Source organism: Tupaia chinensis, unplaced genomic scaffold (genome assembly GCF_000334495.1).
Source record: "Tupaia chinensis unplaced genomic scaffold, TupChi_1.0 Scaffold000683_1, whole genome shotgun sequence".
Taxonomy (NCBI): Eukaryota; Metazoa; Chordata; class Mammalia; order Scandentia; family Tupaiidae; genus Tupaia; species Tupaia belangeri.
In genome coordinates, this window is record NW_006160206.1 from 389,342 (window position 1) to 413,751 (window position 24,410).

Here is a 24,410-nt window from a genome sequence, read left to right on the forward strand (position 1 = left end):
TTGTCTTCTTTCAAAATTTTAGTGTTTTTTTTCTATAATTCCCAAGTGGTAATTTTTTTGACATTTTCATCTTATTATAGATGATTGCTATAAAATTACAACCCAAGGCAGACTGAATTTCCTATACAAAAAGTATTGAATGTATTCTTTCATTACTCAAAAATTTACTTTGCACTAGGTGCACAGTAAATCCAAGGCATTGGAATATAACGGAGAACCAGACAAAGGAGATCCGTAAGCAAATAAGGATAAGAACCTTGAGGAGAACAAAACAGAATTCTGTGATGACGATTTGGAGTGTTGGTGCTATATAAGTGAGGTGGTGAGGAAGGCTCATCTCTGAGCTGAGATAGGAGTAATGAGATGACCCTACTACCTATATTAAGAACTGGAGGCAGGGGCTGTCTCCTTATCGGAGTGTTAAAGAGCTGCAGAAGGTGCATACCCCATGGTTGAGACTGTGATTAACTCTCAGTCCTGAGCAGCTTGCAAAAAACATACCAGGCGCGTGTACGTGTGTGCCTAGAATCCTGACAGAATGGAGAAATGAAAAAGGATTGAGGTATGACCGTGCCCCGCTGGAGATGTTTTCTCCCTACTGTATTCTGACGAATATACACACATGCTCTGACGATTAAAGGAAAGAACTGGAGATAGAGCAAATAGCGAGTACAAAGGTCTCAAGTTGGTAATGAGTTTCTTTGTGGAGCCAACAACCAGAATGGCTGGAGCCTAGTGAGTGATGGTGGGAAAGGGATCTTAACAAGGTGGTCAGAATTCAGAGTCACATAGGACAGTATGGGTCAAGGCAAGAGTTTCGGTTTAACTGTGGCTACAGTGATAGGCCATTGGAGAGGCTGCTTTTCTTTTTCTTTTTTATTTTTTAGAGAGATTTATGCTATAGGGTACATACACTCGCTGGAGAGACAGAGAGGCAGAAAGTAAGAAATCACCCTCTGGGGGAATGACTACACTGCAGTTCCTTCTCCACTCTCCTCTCGAGATTTTGGGCATGCACGCACATGTACCCAATGTGAGTTTTAAGCCACTGGATCCAGGACTTGAACCATGGTTGGTCATGTGAGGGTCCGGGAACGTAACTACTACACCATCTGTTGATCCTGTGATTTTCATTTTAAGTTACTTTGTAGAGAATAACTTGTGTGGAAAATGGACTCAAGGGGGCAAGAGCTGAAGGAGTGAAACTAGTTGGGTTTACTTTAGTATTCTAGTTAACATATGGAGGAAGGTTGTTTTTCAGAGGAAATAGTAGTAGATAAATTTGGGATGTATTTTGGAGGTAAGTCAATTGGACTGGGTTGACTGTAGGATGTAAAGAAAAGGAAGAAATCAGGAAAGACCCTAGGCTTCTTGTTAGTGCAGTTGTGTGGGTGGTATTGCTGTGAGTGATTGAAGTGACACAGAGCAGATGGGAGAGTGTTAGAAATCAGGAATTCTGGGGGTCAGCAGGTGGCGTGGTAGTTAAGGGCGCTGGACTCCCACATGGCCAATTGTGGTTTGAGTCCTGGATGTGGTGACTTGCTTTCTCACTTTCCCTCCCTCTCTCTCTTTCTTGCCTTTCTTGTCTCTGGTCAAAATTTTAATGAATGGATAAATAAATAAAATTAAATAAGATAACTCTTTAAAAAAAAATAAAGAAGTCAGGAATTCTGTTTTGGCAATGTTAAAATTAGACATCTAAGTGACATATGCAGACAGTTGTATAAACCAGTTTGGAACTCTGGAGAGACCAGCACTGAAGCTTGCAGTGATATTTGAGGCTAGACAAGATCTCCTGGAGAGACTGATGGTAAAGGAGAGTGGAGGGATTGAGGTAAGTCAAGAAAAGGACAGAAGAGAGATCACAGGTGGCAGATTAATGGTGAACTGAACGTGCAGTTTCAGTGGCATGATTGGATTGGAAGCTGACAGTATTGGATTTAGGAGAGCATGGGATATGAAAAAGCAATCACTGAAGAATTTTTTTGAAACTTTGATAAAAATTTATCTTTGATTAAAAAGTGTGTGTGTGTGTGTGTGTGTGTGTGTGTGTGTATTGGGGGTGGAAGGAACTCTTAGATTTGAACTCATAAGTGGACAGAAATTTTCACACTTCTCTATCTTGATGTTTATGTCATCCAAAAAAATTGGTAGTAACAGTAAGGTAAGGACATAATTGATTTTTAGAATGTCACTTGGTTGTAGTGAAAATGGGAAGCTTCCAAACAGCTTGAGCTCTGTTTCCAAAGGGCTTGAACTCTAGTATAGGATATACAACATGCAGGGGCTGGACAGTGGCACAGTGGTTACACAGTATTCAGCTAGTCTAACCCTCATGGAAAGGTTCTGGGATCTCATCTTGAGACCTGCCTTGCCTGATATCTAGAGCTGGCTAAGACTGGGAGCTGGGAGGCTGTAGCAGCAGGACTCTTGTTTGTGAGTATTATCTGTCTGATCTGTCTGTCTCTCCTTTTCTCACTCATATAAGAAAGAAGGATGGCTAACATCTAGGCATTTATTTTCCTTTTGTAAATTTCATTTGAGTATATGAATAATCCTTTTTTCTATATTTACGATATTTATAGACTAGCTTTCCCTGTGAAATATAGCGTGTATATTATTAATTGTAAAGGCAAACTTTGAAAAATTTGTTAACAGGGGTGGTAGGTGGCATGGTAGTTAAGGACTCCCACATGGCTTGAGTTCTACTCCTGAAGGCTTTTATTTCTCACTTTCCCTCCCCCTCTAGTCAAATTTAAAAAATAATAAATAAAACTAAACAGATAAATTCTTTTTTTTTCTTTTTTTGAGAGGTTTTTTGCTATAGGGCACGTGCACTTGCCAGAAAGACAGAGAGAGACAGAGAGACAGAAAACAAATCACCCCCCAGGTGGATGGCCACGCTGTAGTCCCTTCTCCTCCATTCTCTTTTTGGGATCTTGGGCATGTACACACATGCTCCCAGCGTGAGTTTAAGCCACTGGGTCCAGGACTCAAACTGTGTCAACTATGTGAGAGTCCAGTGACCTAGCCATTACGCCATCAGATGGTCCCGTTCTTTTTTTTTTTTTTTTTTAACTTTTTTTTTTTGTTGTTATTTTCCAGTTTGATCACAGAGAGAGACAGAGGTAAGAAAGCAAGTTACCAGGTCCGGGACTTGAACCATAGTCAGCCATGTGAGAATCCAGTGCCTTTAACCACATGCCACCTGCCGGCCCCAACAAATAATTCTTTTGAAAATTTTATAATGTCCTGAGAGTTGGGATGTGACTTAAAAATCAATGGTATCAGGACCAGCAGTTAGCATAATGGCTATGTCGCTGGACTCCCACGTAGTCGACCATGGTTCGAGTCCTGGACCTGGCGGCTTAAACTCACACTGGGCGCGTATGCGTGTGTTCCCAGGATCCTAAGAGAATGGAGGAGAAGGGATTGCGGCATGGCCATCCCCCCTGGGAGGTGATTTCTCACTTTATGTCTCTCTGTCTTTCTGGCTAGTGCACGTGTCCTATAGCAAAAATACTCTCAAAAAAAAAAAATCAATGTTGTCAAATTAGATGAAATACAGTGTAATAAGAATATTGAAATATGTGTGTATGCATACACACTCATGCATACATTGAATGGGATCTGACCTATTATGGGCTAGATAAATTTGAAATCACTGCATGAGTAGAGTAGTTTTTTAAAGCCTATGTAATTATAGTACATCTACCATCGGACCTCTATATTGTTTTTTCTGTTTGTTTGTTTGTTTGTTTGCTGTAGGGTGTGTGTGCTCACTGGAGAGACAGAGACAGAGAGACAGAAAGGGAGAAATCACCTCCCATGGGAGATGGCCACGCCACAATCCCTTCTCCATTCTTCTCTTGGGATTTTGGGCACACATGCATACATGCCTGGCATGTTTTAAGCCTCTGGGTTTAGGACTCAAACTTCAGTAGGCCATGTGGGAGTCCAGTGTTATAACCATTACATGATCTCTGCTGGTCCCTTTTTTGCTTTTTTATGCCAGAGAGTATGTGTGCATGCCAGAGAAAGCGAGTGAGTGAGTGCATGCATGTGCATCAGCCAGTGGGGCTTAGTCACGCCACAATCCTTTTTCCTTCATTTCATTAGGATCCTGAGCATGTGCACTCATGCACCTGGTATGTCGTAGCCAGGGCCAGGATTTGAACTCCTGTCAGCCTTCATTGTACAGCACTTAACCCGTTGTCTTTAGAGTCGACCCTGTTTTGCTATAATTATCATTATTTCCCTTAGAGACCATCAGAGTATAAAAGGAAGGAGTGAAAGGAAAGTCAACCAGCACAATTTTAGCTACTGCTTTTTTTTTTTTTTTGAGGTGCTGGATTCCCACATAGGAGACCATGGTTTGAGTCCCAGACCTGGCAGCTTGCTTTCTCACTTTCCCTCTCTCTCTGGTGAGTGCACGTGTCCTGTAGCAAATTAAAAAATAATAATTACAAACAAAAATTAAATAAATAAATTTTTAAAAAAGATTATAGTGACACTGAAATATAATCAAACAATATGAAAACTGGGAGTTTGGGGCAGGAGGTGGCATGGAGTAATGTTAAGGTGCTGGATCCCACATAGCTGACTGTGTAGCTTGAGTGTTGGACATGATGACGTGAAAATCACGCTGGGCATATGTATGTGTGTGCCCAAAATCCTGAGAGGAGACTATAGGAGAAAAAACTGTGGCGTGGCTCTCCCCCCTGGAGGGGGAGGGTGATTTCTCACTTTTTTCCCTCTCTTGGCAATCGCATGCATCTATAGCAAAAACTAAAAACCAAACAAACAAAGCTCTGAGTTTATTTTTTCCTTGCTTCTCTACTTGTCCTTGTAAGTCATTTATTTACAGGGTTACTGTAATCTTACTAGGTCCCAAATTAAAATAATACCATCTCGTATGAGCCAGGGATGTAGGTTATTTGTATTAGGTTGCTTATTTGCGATTGATTTGTGGCTGGAGCAGGGGACTTGGTGGCAGCTTATAAACCTGAGCTGGCGTGGCACATATTTTATACCACTTTATTGAGAGAAAATGCACATACCATACGAGTCACTCATTCAAAGTGTACAGTTTAGGCTCAGCCACAGTAGCACACGTCGACTGCTGCTGCTTGGGGGGCTGAGGTCACGGGGAGGACTAGTTCAATTCAGGCCCACCCTGACAAGTTGGGTGGGGTGGTGGGCGTCTGTGGTCCTGGCTCTGTGGGACGATGAGGCAGGAGGATCACATCACAGTGAGACCCCGTGCAAACACACATGCACACACCAGAACCCCACAAAATGGTAAACAATTCAAAGACCTTGAGTATGTTGGCTTTAGTATGATGGTTTAGAGTTATGCAACCATCACTGTAATCACTTTAGAACTTCTTCATGACCCCGAAAAAGAAACCCATTAGTAATCACTCTCCATTTCCTCCCTACTCCCAGCCCTTGGGAACCACCCGTGTACTTTTTTAAAAAAGAATTATTTAATTTTGTTTATCATTATTATTTTTAAAAATTTGATCAGAGAGAAACAGAGAGAGAGAAAGTGAGAAAGTGAGCTGCCAGGTCCAGAACTTGAACTACAGTTGGCCATGTGGGAGTCTAGTGCCTCAACCACCGCACCACCTGCAGCCCCACCCACCAGCCTACTTTCTGTCTTCTGGATTTGCCTATTCTGGACATTTCTTACAAATGGAATTATCTATTCTGTGGAGGCTAGACTCCTTTTAAAGAATTATTTTTTTTAACTTTATTTATTTGTTGTTATTTTCCAGTTTGATCACAGAGAGAGACAGAGGTAAGAAAGCAAGTTACCAGGTCCGGGACTTGAACCATAGTCAGCCATGTGAGAATCCAGTGCCTTTAACCACATGCCACCTGCCGGCCCCAACAAATAATTCTTTTGAAAATTTTATAATGTCCTGAGAGTTGGGATGTGACTTAAAAATCAATGGTATCAGGACCAGCAGTTAGCATAATGGCTATGTCGCTGGACTCCCACGTAGTCGACCATGGTTCGAGTCCTGGACCTGGCGGCTTAAACTCACACTGGGCGCGTATGCGTGTGTTCCCAGGATCCTAAGAGAATGGAGGAGAAGGGATTGCGGCATGGCCATCCCCCCTGGGAGGTGATTTCTCACTTTATGTCTCTCTGTCTTTCTGGCTAGTGCACGTGTCCTATAGCAAAAATACTCTCAAAAAAAAAAAATCAATGTTGTCAAATTAGATGAAATACAGTGTAATAAGAATATTGAAATATGTGTGTATGCATACACACTCATGCATACATTGAATGGGATCTGACCTATTATGGGCTAGATAAATTTGAAATCACTGCATGAGTAGAGTAGTTTAGTAAAGTATATGTTATTATAGTATATCAACCATCGGACCTCTATATTGTTTTTTCTGTTTGTTTGTTTGTTTGTTTGCTGTAGGGTGTGTGTGCTCACTGGAGAGACAGAGACAGAGAGACAGAAAGCAAGAAATCACACCCCCCTCTCCCATGGGAGATGGCCACGCCACAATCCCTTCTCCATTCTTCTCTTGGGATTTTGGGCACACATGCATACATGCCTGGCATGTTTTAAGCCTCTGGGTTTAGGACTCAAACTTCAGTAGGCCATGTGGGAGTCCAGTGTTATAACCATTACATGATCTCTGCTGGTCCCTTTTTTGCTTTTTTATGCCAGAGAGTATGTGTGCATGCCAGAGAAAGCGAGTGAGTGAGTGCATGCATGTGCATCAGCCAGTGGGGCTTAGTCACGCCACAATCCTTTTTCCTTCATTTCATTAGGATCCTGAGCATGTGCACTCATGCACCTGGTATGTCGTAGCCAGGGCCAGGATTTGAACTCCTGTCAGCCTTCATTGTACAGCACTTAACCAGTGTACTTTAGAGTCGACCCTGTTTTGCTATAATTATCATTATTTCCCTTAGAGACCATCAGAGTATAAAAGGAAGGAGTGAAAGGAAAGTCAACCAGCACAATTTTAGCTACTGCTTTTTTTTTTTTTTTTTTTTTTTTTAATTGCCAGGGAGCATGTAGGTTTGCCATAAAGAGGGAGAGAGACAAAGTGTCTCATTTCCAGGGGCCACCCCTGTAGCCTAGTGATTAATCCTGCATGTTCAACTGCAGTTTGAATCTTGGTCCTGGTGACTTGAAAATCACACTGGATGCATATGCACCCAAAAATCTCAACAGGGAGAAATGGAGAAGATATTACAGAGGGATCATACCCTTTTGGTGGAATGCTTTCTCCCTCTGTCCCTGTCTCTGACAAATGCCTGCACCTTCTGATAGTTTAGAGAGAGAGAGAGAGGGAGAGAGAAGGAAGGACGGACGGACAGAGGGACGGACCCACTAATGGGGTATGGTATTGCCACATTCCTTTTTCCAACATCTTTTCATCCTATCAGATTTTGGGGGCATGTGTGCACATGTGCCTGGCATGTTCTTCCAGCCTCCAAAGCCTGGTCAGTCATATGGAATCCAGCTCCCTTAACCATAACACTACAGGGCCTTCTCGTTTATTTTAAAATCCTTATTTAGTCTTTCCCTCCATTTCCTTTCTCTTCCTCTTAAGAACAACGTTCATCTGGCTACAACTGTAGGATTTTGTATGAGACTCCATGGTTCTTGTCAGTATTAATGATCTCACTTTTTTTTTCCTCAAGGAAATGCCTTCTGGTCGCTTTACAACTATTGTTTAGACGTCTTGTTTTGCATTTTTCTTCTAAAACTTTCCTGGAATGAAAAACAGTGGTTGTTGAAAGATCTTAATTTTATCTGGCATTTTTATCCCTTGTAAGTCCAATTAGAATTCCACTTTTTAAATATTCTTTTAGGGCATTTTACATTGAGTATTGATGAGTGGCTTTTAGTAAAGATTTTCTTCATTGGTATTTTTGTGAAATTGTAGCTTTGTTCTGAAATATTCAGACACATTTTCAGAAATTCTTTCCTGGATCACTAGTTTATTTCTCTGGTCTTTGGAAGACCAAATTTTAAGGTATATAGGATCGCCAGTAAATTAGACTATTTTGGAAGGCAGGAAATTCATTTCAGTAGCTGGTTACACATCTTCAATTTTCCTATTTTTATTCTCATTCCTTCCTTATCCAGAAAATATGAGGGGACTTCAGAAAGCTTAAGGAAATGGGATTAAAGTATGACATATATTTTTGTATAAAAAATGTGAAATCTGTGCATAGTTTTTAAAAATACATATTTCCTATACACTTTTTGAGGACTCCCTCATATATAGTCTTTGTAGCAGTACAAAGTACCATCATTTGTAGTACTGATCCTAGCTTTGATCAGGAGAAAAGTTTATAAACCTGGTTCATGTCTGTATTTTTTATAGTCCTTGGAAATAATTTATAATATGTAAATATTGGGTCATCAGGAAAGTCATGAAGTATTTTTGCATAGAAAAATGCATCTTGACTTTCCAAGAACCTAATAAAATATACCCTTTAAAAAATAATGTTAGAAGAGAAGAGCAGCTTTAGGAAGTTGTCCCATCAAATCTGAGTTTGAGGTTTTGTTTGGTCTAATATAAACTTCTCTTTTATATTGAGCATACTTCACCAGAATTCTGTACTTTTATTTAATACTGATGATCATGATTCTGTATTGCTTTTATATTTCTGTTTGAGTACAACAGTTTTCTGAGTTCAAAGTCAGGTTTGGCTATAAATCTTATTTTTAGATTGTTAGGCTTTCTTATGCAATCTCACCTTGTACATTCCTAGCTATCAGTAATGTTTTTTCCTGGATTTTCTTCTCAGCAACCCGATAGCAGAAGGGTCAACTCTTCTGTTGGATTTTCTGTTTTGCAGCATACAAGCAATGACCCATATTGCTTTGTGGAATTTTATGAACACAGAGATGCAGCTGCTGCATTAGCTGCTATGAATGGGAGAAAAATTTTGGGAAAGGTAAGATAATAGAATGATGGTACCTTATGAGTACATATATTTGCATGTCAAATTAGTTTGTATTTTTTCTTAGCAAGTTTTTAAACAGATGTTCAGCTGCTGAGTGATGGTTTTGCTTTATTCAGCCTAATGCTTTTACAAAAGTAATCCTGCTTAATAAATTATTTAATAAGTGGTAAGTGTTATAATTGACAGTGACATGCCTAATAATTGTGTTAAATATAATCTTTGTTTTTAGGAGGTCAAAGTAAACTGGGCAACAACACCAAGTAGCCAGAAAAAAGATACTTCCAGTAAGTACTTCTGCTGCATTTTACTGTGGAAGAGTTCTGAAATTATCCTGGCAGCATTACCAGCTTAAGCAGGGTTTTTTCTTCCATTATGTTACCTGAAAATGGTTTAGTAGCTGACTTCTTAAGTATTACTAAATGCTTTGATTTCAGATCACTTCCATGTGTTTGTTGGGGATTTGAGTCCAGAAATTACAACAGAAGATATCAAATCAGCATTTGCCCCCTTTGGTAAAATATCGTAAGTATCATAATTAGTACTATACTAAATAGCAATAGGCAAAGTGTATACAATTAACCTGTATTGGAATTAAGATTTTATTTCTCAAGTTAGTGTGATTTTTGTTTTATTCTATTTTATTTTAATTTTTTTGCTTTTGCTTTGCTTTGTTTTTGAGTAGTAGATGTTGTTGAAAATGTTAATGTCATCTCAATGTTTTGGGGTCTTGTTTTCATCTAATCTTATGTATATATAATATGTTGAAAAATTGATTTTGTTTGTTATCTTTGAAGCAGATGTTTGGGTGGTAAAATTTACAAAGTCAAACTTCTTGTCGAATGTTTTCAATTTTTGGTGGTTAAAGATAATGGGTAAATCAAAATAAATGTGATTTATACTGTGTTAAACTTTGGTAAGAGGAGTTTATAAATGCGAAAAAGTAGGTAAATCTTTGAATATGTTGTGGTTAAATCGGGAATATTTGTGTTTAATTATAATGATAAATGTGTTTTGACATTTTAGCTATGAGTTTAAAGTGGTACTATTTCTAGTATTTAAATGTTTTAATGTTTAAGTCATAAATGTGGGATGAATTAGACTTTTGTTAGTGATATTTGATTCTGTTTGGCGGCAAATGTATTTCATTTTTAACAAACTTTATTCTCACGTTTAACTTTGTTACTTGATAAAATATATTGGAAATTTTTAAGTGGTTACAAGTTGTATAGAATGTTTGTTATAATTTATCTTTCTGATTAAAATCAGTTTTTGTATTACCTGTAGATATGAATGTTTTAGTACTAATTTACAGGAATAAGTAACTAAGAACAACAATTTTTTTGTCTGTAAATTTGTTGTTCTGTAGATTTAATTTATTTGAAAAATATTTAATTCTTAATTTTCTATTTTGATATTTGCTTTACTTTTTAATTTAATTGTGGTAAGTAATACTGTTTTAAAATTTAGCATAAAATAATACAGGTTGCTGTTTTTCGATCTTTATTTATACCTGAGACCTGCAGTTTTTCTAAAGTCCAAGTCACAATTAAAAGTAATAGCATTCTGGTTATTTTGCAGAATTGCTCATAAGAATGGACAGGATCTTGAAGGCTAACTGCAAGGAACTGTGCACACTGGAACTCAGTTGTAGATTTTTTTTCTCATTTCTATTTATTCTTATTATACATTATTTATATATACATATTTTAGTATTTACATTTTAACATTCTATATTCAGTGGAGTTCTATATTTCCAATCATTTTAACTTACTCACTAAAATTTCTGTGTAAATTTGTTGTTTTCGTACTGGTGTGCTTAGCATTGTTGTTAGTTTTTTATTCTCCTTTCTTAAATTTCTGAAAATGTCAATTTTTCAAAATTTACAGCTGCCCAAACTCCAAAATGATGGTAGAGAATTGACCAAGAAAAATAAAGAAATCTGTTAACAGGCCATGTATGCCTTTTTAATTCCTATTTTTTCCTCTTTTTCAATTTTTTAATATTTCATATATTTTGTATCACTAGGCAGAAGACATTTAACTATTTAGAGATTGCATGGTAAAGTAGTTAGCATTGTTACAGTAATTTATAGAATCGGTAAACCTTAGAGGACAATAGCAAATAGAATATTAGAAAGGAAACTGTTGTTCCTATTAATCTTCAAATTTGAGCATTTAATTTAGAAAGCACAGGCTATTTGATTAGGTTGCATGTTTATTACATGTTTTTGTCCTACTGCTTTTTTCTAACAGGTAAAGAAGCATTAGGGAGAGTTCAGGAATGGCTGTAGTTAATTAGGGCTAACTGGAATTTTATTTTAAAAATGCTCACAATACAGTGTGTGTGGTTCCTTTTAGTTTTTATTTTGAAGGTGACTCTTACTTCCCTCATTTAGCTGTGCTTCTTTTCACAGGGATGCCCGGGTAGTTAAAGACATGGCAACTGGAAAATCCAAAGGCTATGGTTTTGTATCTTTTTATAATAAATTGGTACGTTCTGTACTCGGTTTAAAACTTTTAATACTAACTTTAGTCATTATCTAACATCGTATCTGAAATTTTAATTCTTTTATAAACTTGGAAATAAATATCTGGGAAAAGATAGAGTGATTGCACTCTAAGGAACATTATTGTTCAAATTATATCTGTGTGAGGTCAGCAGGTGGTGTGGTGGTTAAGATGCTGGACTCCCACTTGGTTGACCATGGTTCTAGTCCTGGACCTGGCAGCTTATTTCTCACTTTCCCCTTTCTCTCTCTCTCTCTGTCTCTATTTCTGTTAAGCATAAGTGCCCTGCAGCAAAATTTAAAAATAATGATAAATAATTCTTTAAAAAAAGTTACATATGTGCATTGGTAAGGACATTTTATAAGTAAATCCCAAGACTAGGACAAATGAGCTAATACGAGAATTTGGAAGGGAGGTAAATTATATTCATTCTTTAATCATGAAAACATCTGTTTTAACTCTCTTAAAGTATTATCCATACTTTAATAACTTTTCCCACATTTTATGAGATACAGAAGAGGAGGGACAGAGGGAAAGGGAGAGAGATACAGACATAGGCATTTTTGACAGAATCTCTGTGTCATCATCCTTCTGTCCCAGCTTCCTACTTACCAAGATCACAGGTATGCACAGTTTTGCCTTGTGTGTTCAGGTGCTCCAGAAGCCAAACCTGGGTCTCCTGTGGTTTCCAGCCTCCCTAGTGGTGGTACTACCTGAGCACTACCATAGCTAAGCCAATTTTTGCTTGTATTTTATAAAATAGAGGTACTGAAATAGCTAAGAATTTACATTAACTTTAACATTAAATAATAAAGTGGCTTTGACTTATTTAGTACAGTTTCAACAACTTATATTACCCACATTTTAAAAATAGGAAACTTAAATTACCTACAGTGTATTGAAATCATAAGATAAGTCCTGGACTGGCCCTGTAGCCTAGTGTTAGGAAGTGAATGTTTTATAACAAATTCCCTAGTGGCCTAGTGGCTTGAAAAAAACCACATAGTCATGTGCGTGCCTGCTCAGGATGGAGAAGAATGAAGAAAAGGGACTGCAACATGGTTATACCCCATCAGAAGTGCTTTCTCTCTTGTTTCTCTGGCTCTCTGTGTTTCTGTCAGGTGCACGTACCCTCTGGCAATGATAAAAACGATGAAAAAGATAAAGAACTAGAGTTGTATTTTATCTTTGGTTAGATTCACTGCAAATTTACATTGATACAGACCACCTAAACTTATTTATCCATAGCTATTTTAAAGCATTCTAAATCATAATTCAGAAGTGAATTTTTTAATCTTGTTTTATTTATGATTTGTCTAATTTATTGTATAATTACATTATAATATATATCCCCAAATATATACTTTTGGGGGAATAGGGATAGGTGATTTAGACCATATTAGAGGGTTTTTTTAATGGTTTTGAGTGAAAGTTGCCATTACAGATCAACCACAAGATTAATATATTTGCAGATGTCTTTGCCTTACAGGATTTCTGTTTTCCTTTTTTTTTGAAATATGTATTTTGGACGAACTAAAATGAAATTTTGGGGGGCTAAATTATTGGGATTATGGTCTTTTCTTGCATATTTGAATTTTGATGAATTTTCCTGTAAATGCACTTAATTACTATCCTCATATTTTTAAATATATAAATAAAAGGCACTTTTATGAATGACTCAAGTTCTGATTATTTTCTTATTGGTAATAGCTCAGTTTTGTTTAGGACATTTAGTGAATTCAGTTACTGATAAGATTTATTGGTTCTAGCTATGTCAGCATTTTATTTCATCTTACAGAATATTAGATTACCACTATTTTCTTTGTGATCCCTCTTACTCTTCTTTTCTTTATAGGATGCAGAAAACGCAATTGTGCACATGGGAGGTCAGTGGTTGGGTGGTCGCCAAATCAGAACCAATTGGGCCACACGTAAACCCCCTGCACCTAAAAGTACACAAGAAAGTAAGATGTTTCTGCTATATATGTTAAAATTCTGTGTTCTTCACAAAGTTACATATTAGTATACTCTTAATTTCTGAATACTTAAGTCATCATTGCATGACTCATTTCATCTTGAATTTTGTTTTGTATATAAGTATTTTTGGAGGCATGAACCACCTGAACCAAATCATGGCATCAAGGAAAAAAAAATTACAATTTATAAATATATTTTATAGTATATTTTGGGGGCCAGATGGCACAATAGTATGATTCTCTGTGACACTGACTTACATGGGAAGGTTCTAGGTTCATATCTGGAGACCTCCGTGAGTATGCTGCGCACATCTGTGCCTAAGATTTGGGACTGATTAGGATTGGGGGTGGACTGCAGTGTTGAGAACCTGTTAGGAGTGCTGTCTCTCTCACTCATGGAAGAATAAATACAGACACTTCTCAGTGACCAAGTTCTGTTTCTATGACTGGGTCATTAAGCAACTTGGTTGATAAATAAGGAATTTAAAGGCTGATGTCTTTGTGGTGCCATAGGTTATGTATTTTTCAATAGATATCACATGGCACCACACTTGAATAATGTAATTCTCCATACAAAAAGGATATTATTAGACAGGCATGAGAAAGTGACAAGATACAGTGCTCAATAGTAACACAAATTTGGCATAATCATTTTTATTTACTCTGAATACTACTATTGATACACAATAAAGTATAGCTTTATAAACAAGATACGTAGTCGTGTGTGATTGTGAACACTTCGTGTAATCAGTATTAATTGACTGGGAATGAGATAAGAACTGTTTCTAAGGGCAAGTGGTCTTTAAACAGTTTATTTTACAGCCATCAGTAATTAAAGAATGGCTGTAAAATAAACTTTAGAAGAAAAAAGTATTTTCTCCTTCCTTTGAGACATATCTTTATAGTACAAAGTAAATAACAAAAGATAGTTTTATAATACTGTGTAACAGTCAACATTTTTGTTTGTTTCTGAATATAGATAACACTAAGCAGTTGAGATTTGAAGATGTAGTAAACCAGTCAAGTCCAAAAAATTGTACTGTCTATTGTGGAGGAATTGCCTCTGGGTTAACAGGTATAGTATTTGGCTTTCTAATCACCTCTGTGCAGCTTTATTGCTTTTTGTGTGAATTATGTGAGGCATACTATGTAAATCTTACTTTATTTATATGTTTTTGTTTTATAGATCAGCTTATGAGACAGACATTCTCACCATTTGGACAAATTATGGAAATAAGAGTTTTTCCGGAGAAGGGCTATTCATTTGTTAGGTAATGTTTTACCTTTAGTATCATTATTGCTATTATGTTTGATTCATTCTTTTAGTTATGTTATTTGACTCCTAAAGTATCAGAATTTGTTTTTCAGTACTTCTTTCCAATACAGAGCTTTAAACTACTACATATGTACTTTAGGAAAAATTGCAACTAAATAAGTATGCAGTAAGAGTTTTCGTATTGTTTGACGTGTAATGTTCTTTAAAAAAAAAAAAAAAAGACCTCATTGTTTTCGTATCTTAGATTTTCAACCCATGAAAGTGCGGCCCATGCCATTGTTTCGGTGAATGGTACTACGATTGAAGGACATGTGGTTAAATGCTATTGGGGTAAAGAATCTCCTGATATGACTAAAAACTTCCAACAGGTAATTCGATTTTTCACAGCACTTTTTAAGGTTTCCATCTTACGTATCTACATAAAAGCTTTTTACTCTGTAAAATAAATAGTAAAATAAAGCATATAGCTACATTCAGTTGATTGTATTAATGCTATTTCAAAATTGATTATTTTGCGGTATTAACTAATCTTAATACTTTCTTTTCACAGGTGTCACCACCCCAATAAACTTAGACAATGATAAATAACAGAGTCCTATTCACATAAGGGTGCTTACTTAGTTTTTCTCTTCCTTGTCTCCCACTCTTTCTTCAAATACGGTGTTTCTTACTTACTCCCTAAAACACTAATTTGCTTTTTCCTAGGTTGACTATAGTCAGTGGGGTCAGTGGAGCCAAGTGTATGGAAACCCACAACAGTATGGACAGTACATGGCAAATGGGTGGCAAGTACCGCCTTACGGAGTATATGGGCAACCATGGAATCAGCAAGGATTTGGAGTAGAGTAAGTTGTTTGGATCTTTTCAGTAAAGAAACAAATGTGGTTTTGACAAAAGGAAAAAAGTCTTTTTCTAGGGAGGGTTTGTATAAATTATGGTGTATAGAGCTATTTGGCATTATAATCATTACAGAAACAACTCTAATAAAATATAATTTGTGTTCTAAAAAGTTACTAATCTTTACCTAGTTGAAAATAGAGGTTGGGATAATATTTAAATTGTTTTGCTAATCGCTGCCAGCAAATGGTAGAATTTGACTTACATTTCTAATACAGTATTTTGTGTACTTTTTTTATACATAGATCTTTGTTCACATATGTTTAGGAATTTGATGACTTTATGCCTGTTTGACATGTGTGAGAAATCTCATAAATTTATCTTTTGAAGAAAAATTTGCTTGTGAGCATGTGTACTCACTGGAGGAGAGAAACAGGGAAAATGAGAAAGCACCCCTCACAGAGATAGACAGTTTCTTCTCCGTTTCTTTTTGGGGAATTTCGGGTGCATATGCACACATTCCTGGTATGTTTCTCAAGCTGCCAGGACTTGAACCACACAGTTGGTCATGTGGAATCCAGCCACCTCAACCACCATGCCACCAGCTGGTCCAGAAATTTTTATGATACCAAATAGTTTTTTTCTTTCCCCTTCCTTTTCTTTCTTTTTTCTTTTTTAATAGAGAGGGTTGGTCCCTTATGACTTACTTATTTTCACTGGTCCTCTTCCTTTTTTTTTTTTTTTTTTTTTGTGATAGGGCATGTGTTCTTGCCAAGAAGGACAGAGAGACAGAAAGCGAGAAATCACCCAGGGAAGGTGGCCACACTGTAATCGCTTCTCCTCTAGAGATTTTGGGCACTCTTTACACACATCTAGAGTGAGTTTCAAGCCTCAGGTCCAGGACTCAAACCATAGTTGGCCATATGGGAGTATAGCAATAAAACTATTATATAGTTATATGACTCTTGGTCCCCCCCCCCTTTTTTTAGGATACTTTTGCTTGGCAGGAGACATAGGGAGAGGGAGAAAACACCCCCCAGCAGTGGAGCATAGTTATACCATTATTCCTTCTTCATTTCTCCATCTTGTCAGGATTAGGGGCGTGCATACACACATACCTGGTGTGTTTTTCAAGCCACTGGGGCTGGGATTTATGTAGGTGATATGTTGAACCATTTGATATTTTCGAAACAGTTTTCAGGTACTTTTTAAGAGACGCTGTTGGGGCTTGCAGGTGGCATGGTGATGAAGGGCACTGGACTCCACATAGCCGACTACAGTTGGAGGGCCGGACCTGGTGGCTTGCTTTCTCACTTTCTCTCTCTTATTCACTCTATCCCTCTCTGGTCAAGTTAAAATACATAAAAGTATGGATAAAGTAAAGTTAATAAAATAATTTTTTTAAAAAAAGAGATGTTATAGTACTAAGTTATGATTTTTCTAACTTAGAAATTTAAGACTAATACTAGGATATGTGTTCACATATATCATTTATTTCTTTGATCTATTTGTTGTAGGTTTGTTGATTTCTAATTGTCTGTTGTGAATCAGGCTCTGCTTGGTTTTTTATGAATGTGTAGATGATATTTTTCTTCTTGTGTTTGCTGAAGATTTTTTTTTTCCTTCTAAGTCAATCACCTTCTGCTGCTTGGATGGGTGGATTTGGTGCTCAGCCTCCCCAAGGACAAGCTCCTCCCCCTGTAATACCTCCTCCTAACCAAGCTGGATATGGTATGGCAAGTTACCAAACACAGTGAGCTGGGACTCTAAACAAAATTGTAATTCATGATAGGCTTCAATTTCCTGTGACACTCTGAAGACATGAAAGTAGACATCGGAAAATGAAAATATTTATTTTAAAAATTGAAATGTTTGGAACCTTTAGCACAGCTTTGCTTTGGTGAAGGACACATGTCTTCTAGTTCTGCCTTTTTAAGTTTTTGTTCATGATGGATATGAACATGATTTTTCTTTGTGTACAAAAACTAAAATAAAGTCAATAAAGACAATTCTGACTACAAATTTTGATATAATAGGAGAAATGGGTGATACCTTTTGATTATTAGATACAATTCCATTTTTATCTTGCTGTTCAGTATTTTAACTCACTGTGTTTTTAAGAGCAAAAAAAAAAAAAGGGAGAACCGTGAAAAACTGGGAATCATATATAATTTCATCCTGAATCCTGATACTCCCCTCCCTTACCCTGAGGTGGAACCACATTCGAAGTCAGCAGAAAAAAATTGTGATATTCAGAAGAAGTGCATGATTTTGGAGTCACTTTGGAGGAAATACTTTCCCCATGCCTAAAGAAACCGAAGCCAGACTGAAATTTTGCAACCTCAATAAGGAACAGCATTGTCTGATTTACTTGAGTGAATGTTGGTGGTCCACATTAAGACATATTTTTAAAACTTCAGAAAGTGTTGATTATTAAAACTGTAGTATATTACACTTCATTTTGGGGGCAAAATTCCAAGTATGGTGTTTGTATTAAGTCAGACGGTCATACTTGTGCTTTTACATGAAGTTTAAATGATATACATTGTAAATATTGAATAACTACAGTGTTTAAAAAGCATGCTTCAACATAGAAGTAGCAGCAATGTAATTATTTGAAGTAACATACATTCCACTGCATGAATGCAGTGGATTGATAAGAATGTTTAAGACTGACATTTCCAAGGTTGGCTACTATGTAAAATTAAAATTACACAAATTACTACACAGAAAAAGCCTTAATTTTAATTTCATACAAATCTTTGATGCATTAGTACATTCTAAAATGTTACTGGAAATTAGTTGTGGGTTTTTGTTTTGTTTTGTTTTGTTTTTGCTTTATATTACTTGGTATGTAAATACCTTGATTAAAACCTTGTAAACCAGTTCAAGGTTCCTATAAGTTGTATAGTACAAGTGTTTTTTAAAACTCTTGGGATGTTTTTAAAAAATTAGATATATTTTGCCCAAGAATTTTTGTAACAAGATTGCTAAAACATCTTATTTAGACAGTTCACTGTACCAATTTATAATTTGAATATTCAGTTTAAATAGTACACAGAGTTGTGACTTTTAATTATTTTTTTTTTCCTGTGGGTAGTATGCATGGAATGAGAAACCTGAACAGAGGCTTGAGTTGTATGTGTGCAGAGTTCATAAATGAGAAGATGCAAGAGATTTAAAATTTGCTTCCAAGATATTTTTTAGACTGCAGGATATTGAAGTTTGCTTCCAAGATATTTTTTAGACTATGTGGATAAAATCTGCCTCAAATTTCTATCAAACAGGAATGTAAAGTAGATAAAATCCTATATATTTGAGTTGTGACAGCTAGGGGGTGCAGATGTTTTGGCAATATATTCAGTGTATTCAAAATGTTGGCCAGGGCACCAAAATGACAACATAGCCTTTTACAGCTAATAGGTGTTAGTCGCAAACGGCACCCACAGCCTATGATTTTTAAGCCTTTGAAATCTTACAGTTAGCTCTAAAATAAATGATGGTTTTATAAATTGGTAATCATAGTAATTTTGGTATTTCCTTTCCCAACTTAGAAATACAGCCAAGTGTATCCAATATAAAAATTTACAGGATCTGAGGTTCTTCATCTTTGGGCCAAATTTTATGGCACCTTAATTTTAACAATATCATCTACTACATTTTTCTATTATAAAATATACCCTATTTCTTTTGTCCATAGTACCTTTGGGGAATGTTTCTGCAAATTATGATTTTAGGGAGAGTATTCAAATTATGTTAATTTTGTCTCTGAGCTAAAAATTTTATGAATACATGAGAAACTTGAACAACTGAAAGCTTTTTTTCCCCCTTAATTGATTAAAAAGCCTGTTAAGTTCCCAGTTTGCCTTTTTTGGTCTGCCACTATATTAAGCTTATTGAGGTAACTTACAGCTAAATATAGCTGCAGTGTTTTCTCGTTATATATGCTGTGATTTAATGAAATTATCCAGAGTAGTTATATTGCCATGGTAAACATGAGACTGAAGTGTCCTTTATCTTAACCTGAAAGAGAACAAGATTTCACGATCAGTTCAGTTAATGGAAATTATATCATATTGAAAGGTTTTTAAAATACAAATACAAATGTCAAACTAACTCCAACTCAGACTATTTTATAATATAAAGTGAAGTCAGTGCTATCTTGATCCAATTTAAGCATAGAATCGTTGACTTTTCCATGTTCATTAAAAAACAGCAGCAGAGATGACTTTGGCATGCAAAGAAATGTTTCTTATTTCATACTTTTGAGATTTATTTGAGTGATGTTTTTCTGACTGCCATCTTCTTTACTCTAATAATCTCTCCTACTAGTATTTCCCACCTCCCGCCCAACTCATGCCATTCCCACTTGATTTATATGTCTGCCGACAGTGAGAGGCTAAAATGACTGGCCAACTTAAGCCAAAGCTGTAAACCACAGTTGAAGTAAGTCTTTCAATAAAGACTTGACCGTATGATGTGGCTTTTTCTTATTGTCGTTATTACACAATTACTCCATCCAGGTTGCCAATTTTTTTGTTTGTTTTTGTTTTTTTAAGTTATCAGGTATGTGGAGTATGTATATATTCAGGACTTACTCATGTTCCATGTAAGTTTTAAAAAATCACTGGATTGGTTGAATTAGAATTTATACTCTGGATACAGAAGAGTAGAAATCCTTATCCTCAAAAGTGTGTGCTCTGATGAATATTCATACAGTAAAGTCTCATAAAGTCTGCAGTAGAAACTTGGTCTACCATGTCTACATTGATCTTTAGTAGTATCTGTAACAATTTGTGCTTAACAAACAGAAAAAGAGTTTTAAAAAAAAGTGTTCTAGATACTTTTCTAGTAGTTGTGCCCAAATTAGGTCTTTCTTATTAATTAAAAGTCAGCATTTGGGTTTATATTTAATGCATTATAAACATTGGCTTTGTATTTTTAGTATGTATCAGAAAGATGCAGAAATTAAGCCTTCACTCTTGAGTCATTTAAATGAGGTGGGTTTTGCTTAAATGTGTATCCTGCTATGTTTTAAAAAAATACCCTAATAATTATGTTCAGTTAGGTTGCCGATAATTAGATTGCCATCTATGCCATTTTTTTCTAAGAATTATTTATTTTTTAATTCTCTTTTTAAAAAATTTGACCAGAGAGACAGAGACAGAGGGAAAATGAGAAAGCAAGCCACCAGGTCCAGGACTCAAACCATGGTTGGCCACATGGCAGTGTCCTACGACTTAACTACCTCACCACCTACTGGTCCCTCTATGCCATTTTTAAACAAGGAAATCCTGTGAATAGTTATGACTTTTAAAATATTTTTCAAAATTGTGGTCAATTAATGGCATGTTTAAATGCCATATTAATATGAAACCCACACTTCCATTTTTCTCCTCAAATTAGGTTAATTTGAAAAGTAATGCAGGTAGACTAGGTAGTGTAAGGTCCCTAAGGTGCTTTGCAAGTATCTCTTAGGGGCAAGAACGACTTTTGGCTTTAGGATTGTCTAAATGTGAAACAAATTCAGTTTATATTCCAGGAAATAGAATGAGGCTATTGTTTTGAAGAACTAGATTAGTCTACATAACTTGCAAGAAGTAGATTAATCTGCATAACTTGGTATTTGAACAAGAATATCAGTGGGAGTAGCAGTTGATAAAAGGTATGTGTCCAATAAATGATTTGTGTAATGTTCCAACTCAGTTCCAAAAGAAACGCTAAATTAACTTTTCCAATGTGTTGCATTTTTAAAAATTCACTTTCCATTTTTTCTCTTGAGATGTTCTGGATAAGTGGTCCACATGTAATGTCTTGCAGTCAGCTTGGAAAGTTTGTAACCATAAATAAAACTGAAGTACCTTTGAGTAGCTGTTAAAGTCAGGATACTTGTATGCTGAAAAGTTTCTTTTGGTTGAGCTGTCATGGTGTTAAGCTTGCATCTGGGCTCAGCATGCCTGTGGACCTCATCTTTTGACTCTGCCTTTTTCTTATGCACTGACAAGAGTTTTGCAAAAAGCCTGATTATCAAATGATGCTGTAATTTTGACATTCTTAAGGTAAACTAGATTTTGCTGTATATAACCAAGAGATAATCATCTGCCCAGCTGTGGTTTTTTTTTTTTTTTCCCTATTCCTTTATCTTTCAGGTTTGAGTGAAATAACGAAGCAAAGTCCAAGACCATGTGGATATCAATAGGCGTAAATATGTAGCCGTATGCAACTGTGCATGTCCTGAGAATTGATACTGTCTAAATTTAGATTTTCACAACCAGTTCATTTTTCTGGTTAAGAGCTGTAAGTTGAATTGTTACATATTTGGTTTATATGATTGCTTTTGTCCTCAAAAATAAAGCTAGTGTGTAAATCTTAACATAGAAAAAGAAAAAATGAAAAATTGAGAAGACTCAGTAATATTTGCTTCCTTTTTGAAAAGGACTAAACTTCAAAGACATTTTTAATTTCCTTTAACTAGGTTATATTTTAGCATATAGCATAGCTCATACTTTGTTAGTGAGGTTACAGATTAGGAAAGAAATGATGACTAGGATGATGAAGGAGGGCAGAGCCCTTGATTCAGGGGAGTATCAGCTGGGTCTAGACAGTCCTGGGCAGGGTAGTAAACCGTGCATAGGTAATTGTGTTATGTGTTGGTGTGAAATATGTTACAGGTTTAAGGCATGTGCCTCTCATGCTGGCCCCATAGCCTGGTGATGAAGGGAGTTGTATGGCCAACCACAGTTTGAATACTAGCAGCAGAAGCTTGAGAAACACACTGGCATATAAACAGTACATGCTTCAAATCCTGACAGGGTGGAGAAATGGAAGAGAAAGGATTGTGTTGTGCTCACACCCCACTGGGAGGTCCTTCCTCCCTCTCATTCTGTCTCTGGTGAACACACTTGGCTCTGGCAAAAACGAATGGTACACATTTAATCCAGACGTCTAGGAGATGCACCAAATTTACAGAAAATAAAATATTACCAACATTTTTGCTGAAAGAAAGCCCTGGTAGTTGCTCTTCAGTTTCCTTTAAGGTATATTTTTATTCAGTAATGTAGGATCTACACGTGTATGACATTGTTGAGCAGTGCTATTGTTTTAGAATAGCTGCCTTTGCACATTAAAATGATGAGATTAGGACATCCTTTAAAATCCTCAAAATAGGGAACCAGCAGTTAGTGTAATGGCTATGTCGCTGGACTCCCACGTAGTCGACCGCGGTTCGTGTCCCAGACCCGGTGGCTTAAAACTCACGCTGGGCGCATGTGCATGCGTGCCCAAGATCCCGAGAGGAGAATGGAGGAGAAAGGATTGCGGCGTGACCATCCCCTCTGGGGGGTGATTTCTCGCTTCCTGTCTCTATGTCTCTGTCTGGCAAGCGCATGCTCCCTATAGCGAAAACCTCTCAAAAAAAAAAAAATCCTCAAAATATATCCAAGGATATATTTTATTTATTTAAAAGGATAACCTCATCGCCTGAATGCTTTGCTATATTTTATTGTGTCAGCGTCCCTCCATTAGAATGTAAGCTCCACAGGGGCAGGGACCTTGTGTTGTTAATCACACCTATTCTAGAACCTAAATAGTTCTTGGCTTGTGGTGGATGTTCAGTAAATGTGAATGCATGAATGTGATTGAGGAAGTGAAAGTAAACATGTATTTTAGTCTCTTGAAATGAGAATACTACCTGATATTCTACTTGAGTAAAACTTAACTAGAATTCAGTGCTTGTTAAAATGCAGATTCTGGGGCTCTTCAATTGTTGGTGAGCTCCGTAATCAAATAAAATTCATTGGCCTGGGTTCCATTTTTCCTCTTGGCTTTTAACTTAGGAGAAGAAAACATGGTCATACATTATCAAAAAAAAAAAGTTATTTCGGAGTTAATGGTCTCTGACTGCTACCGAATTAGGCTGTTGAGGATCTTTCAAAGATGATTGGTATGTCCTCACAGCAATGTAGCTGAGTGTACTGGGTCAGAACCACAGCTGCTCCTGCTCTCTTCCGAGAATGTGGGTAATACTGGGCTGTGGCACCAGGTAACATGGGAAGGGGTAATTTGGAGGGGAAGAGAGGCTGCCAGCTAGCAGCATTGGGTTTCTGGACAGGAGACATCTGCATTTAACAGACAAAAATGGAACTAGCCATGGGAAGTGACACAGTTGAGATTCTTGATGTGGCAGTTAACATATATAGCACAGACATCTAAAGTCAGTGTGCTTCAGCATATTTACCAATAAACTACTTAGAGTAGAGGGAAGTCTCGTAATGGTTTAAGTGAGAATGATACATTATAAAAGACAGCAATCTTAGGAAAAGAAGTTTGACGTTATCTTTTATTGTTTGATATACTCCATGTGAAGTGAAGTATTATGTTATAAGGTCTATGTTTAGTTTGGTTGGGTCTTAAGTGTATGCCCTGAATCTATTCATACTGTCAAATGATGTATGTGGAAATTACTTGCATTTACCCATAGATATCATAGCCTTTCTTAAATTTACTACGTTTACCCAAACATATTTTCACATTAGATATATTAAGATTTTATTTTACTTAACTGGTGACAAAATGTAAAATAAGAAACAAAAGCAAAAAAACATGTAACAGTATAGAGTTTATCTTCATCTACTCTCTGTTGTTACCCTAGCCCAAACCAACATCTTTCGTCCAGACTACTACAGTATCTTCCCACCTGTCCTCCACTATATAGGTTCTTCAGAAATTAAAATATTACGCCAAAAAGTCCACATCACTGTGTACAGCCCTGAGTTTTCCCTAAGTGAGCACGTTTGTATCAGTGACACCCAGAACAGTGTTGCCAGTGCCCCAGAAGCCTTGCTCTTTGGTCTCT

At 36.6% G+C, this 24,410-nt stretch overlaps 1 protein-coding gene across 6 annotated transcripts in view; it reads left to right on the plus strand.

Annotated features, from left to right (window-relative positions):
- TIAL1 (TIA1 cytotoxic granule associated RNA binding protein like 1) overlaps positions 1 to 20,031 on the plus strand; it is a 34,216-nt gene extending 14,185 nt beyond the window's left edge. For 2 of the 6 annotated variants that reach the window (XM_006160394.3, XM_006160396.3), the window contains 10 exons: positions 8,801 to 8,950; positions 9,189 to 9,243; positions 9,394 to 9,481; positions 11,374 to 11,449; positions 13,323 to 13,431; positions 14,423 to 14,518; positions 14,630 to 14,714; positions 14,964 to 15,087; positions 15,425 to 15,564; positions 17,187 to 20,031. In XM_006160394.3, the coding sequence (XP_006160456.1) occupies positions 8,801 to 8,950; positions 9,189 to 9,243; positions 9,394 to 9,481; positions 11,374 to 11,449; positions 13,323 to 13,431; positions 14,423 to 14,518; positions 14,630 to 14,714; positions 14,964 to 15,087; positions 15,425 to 15,564; positions 17,187 to 17,313 (1,050 nt within the window). In that variant the 3' untranslated portion in view covers positions 17,314 to 20,031. Of the gene's footprint in view, positions 1 to 8,800; positions 8,951 to 9,188; positions 9,244 to 9,393; positions 9,482 to 10,846; positions 10,915 to 11,373; positions 11,450 to 13,322; positions 13,432 to 14,422; positions 14,519 to 14,629; positions 14,719 to 14,963; positions 15,088 to 15,424; positions 15,565 to 17,186 lie in introns of those variants that run through there. The other 4 variants (XM_006160395.3, XM_027776570.1, XM_027776572.1 and 1 more) reach the window with 3 other exon arrangements.
- Positions 20,032 to 24,410: the final 4,379 nt, after the last annotated feature.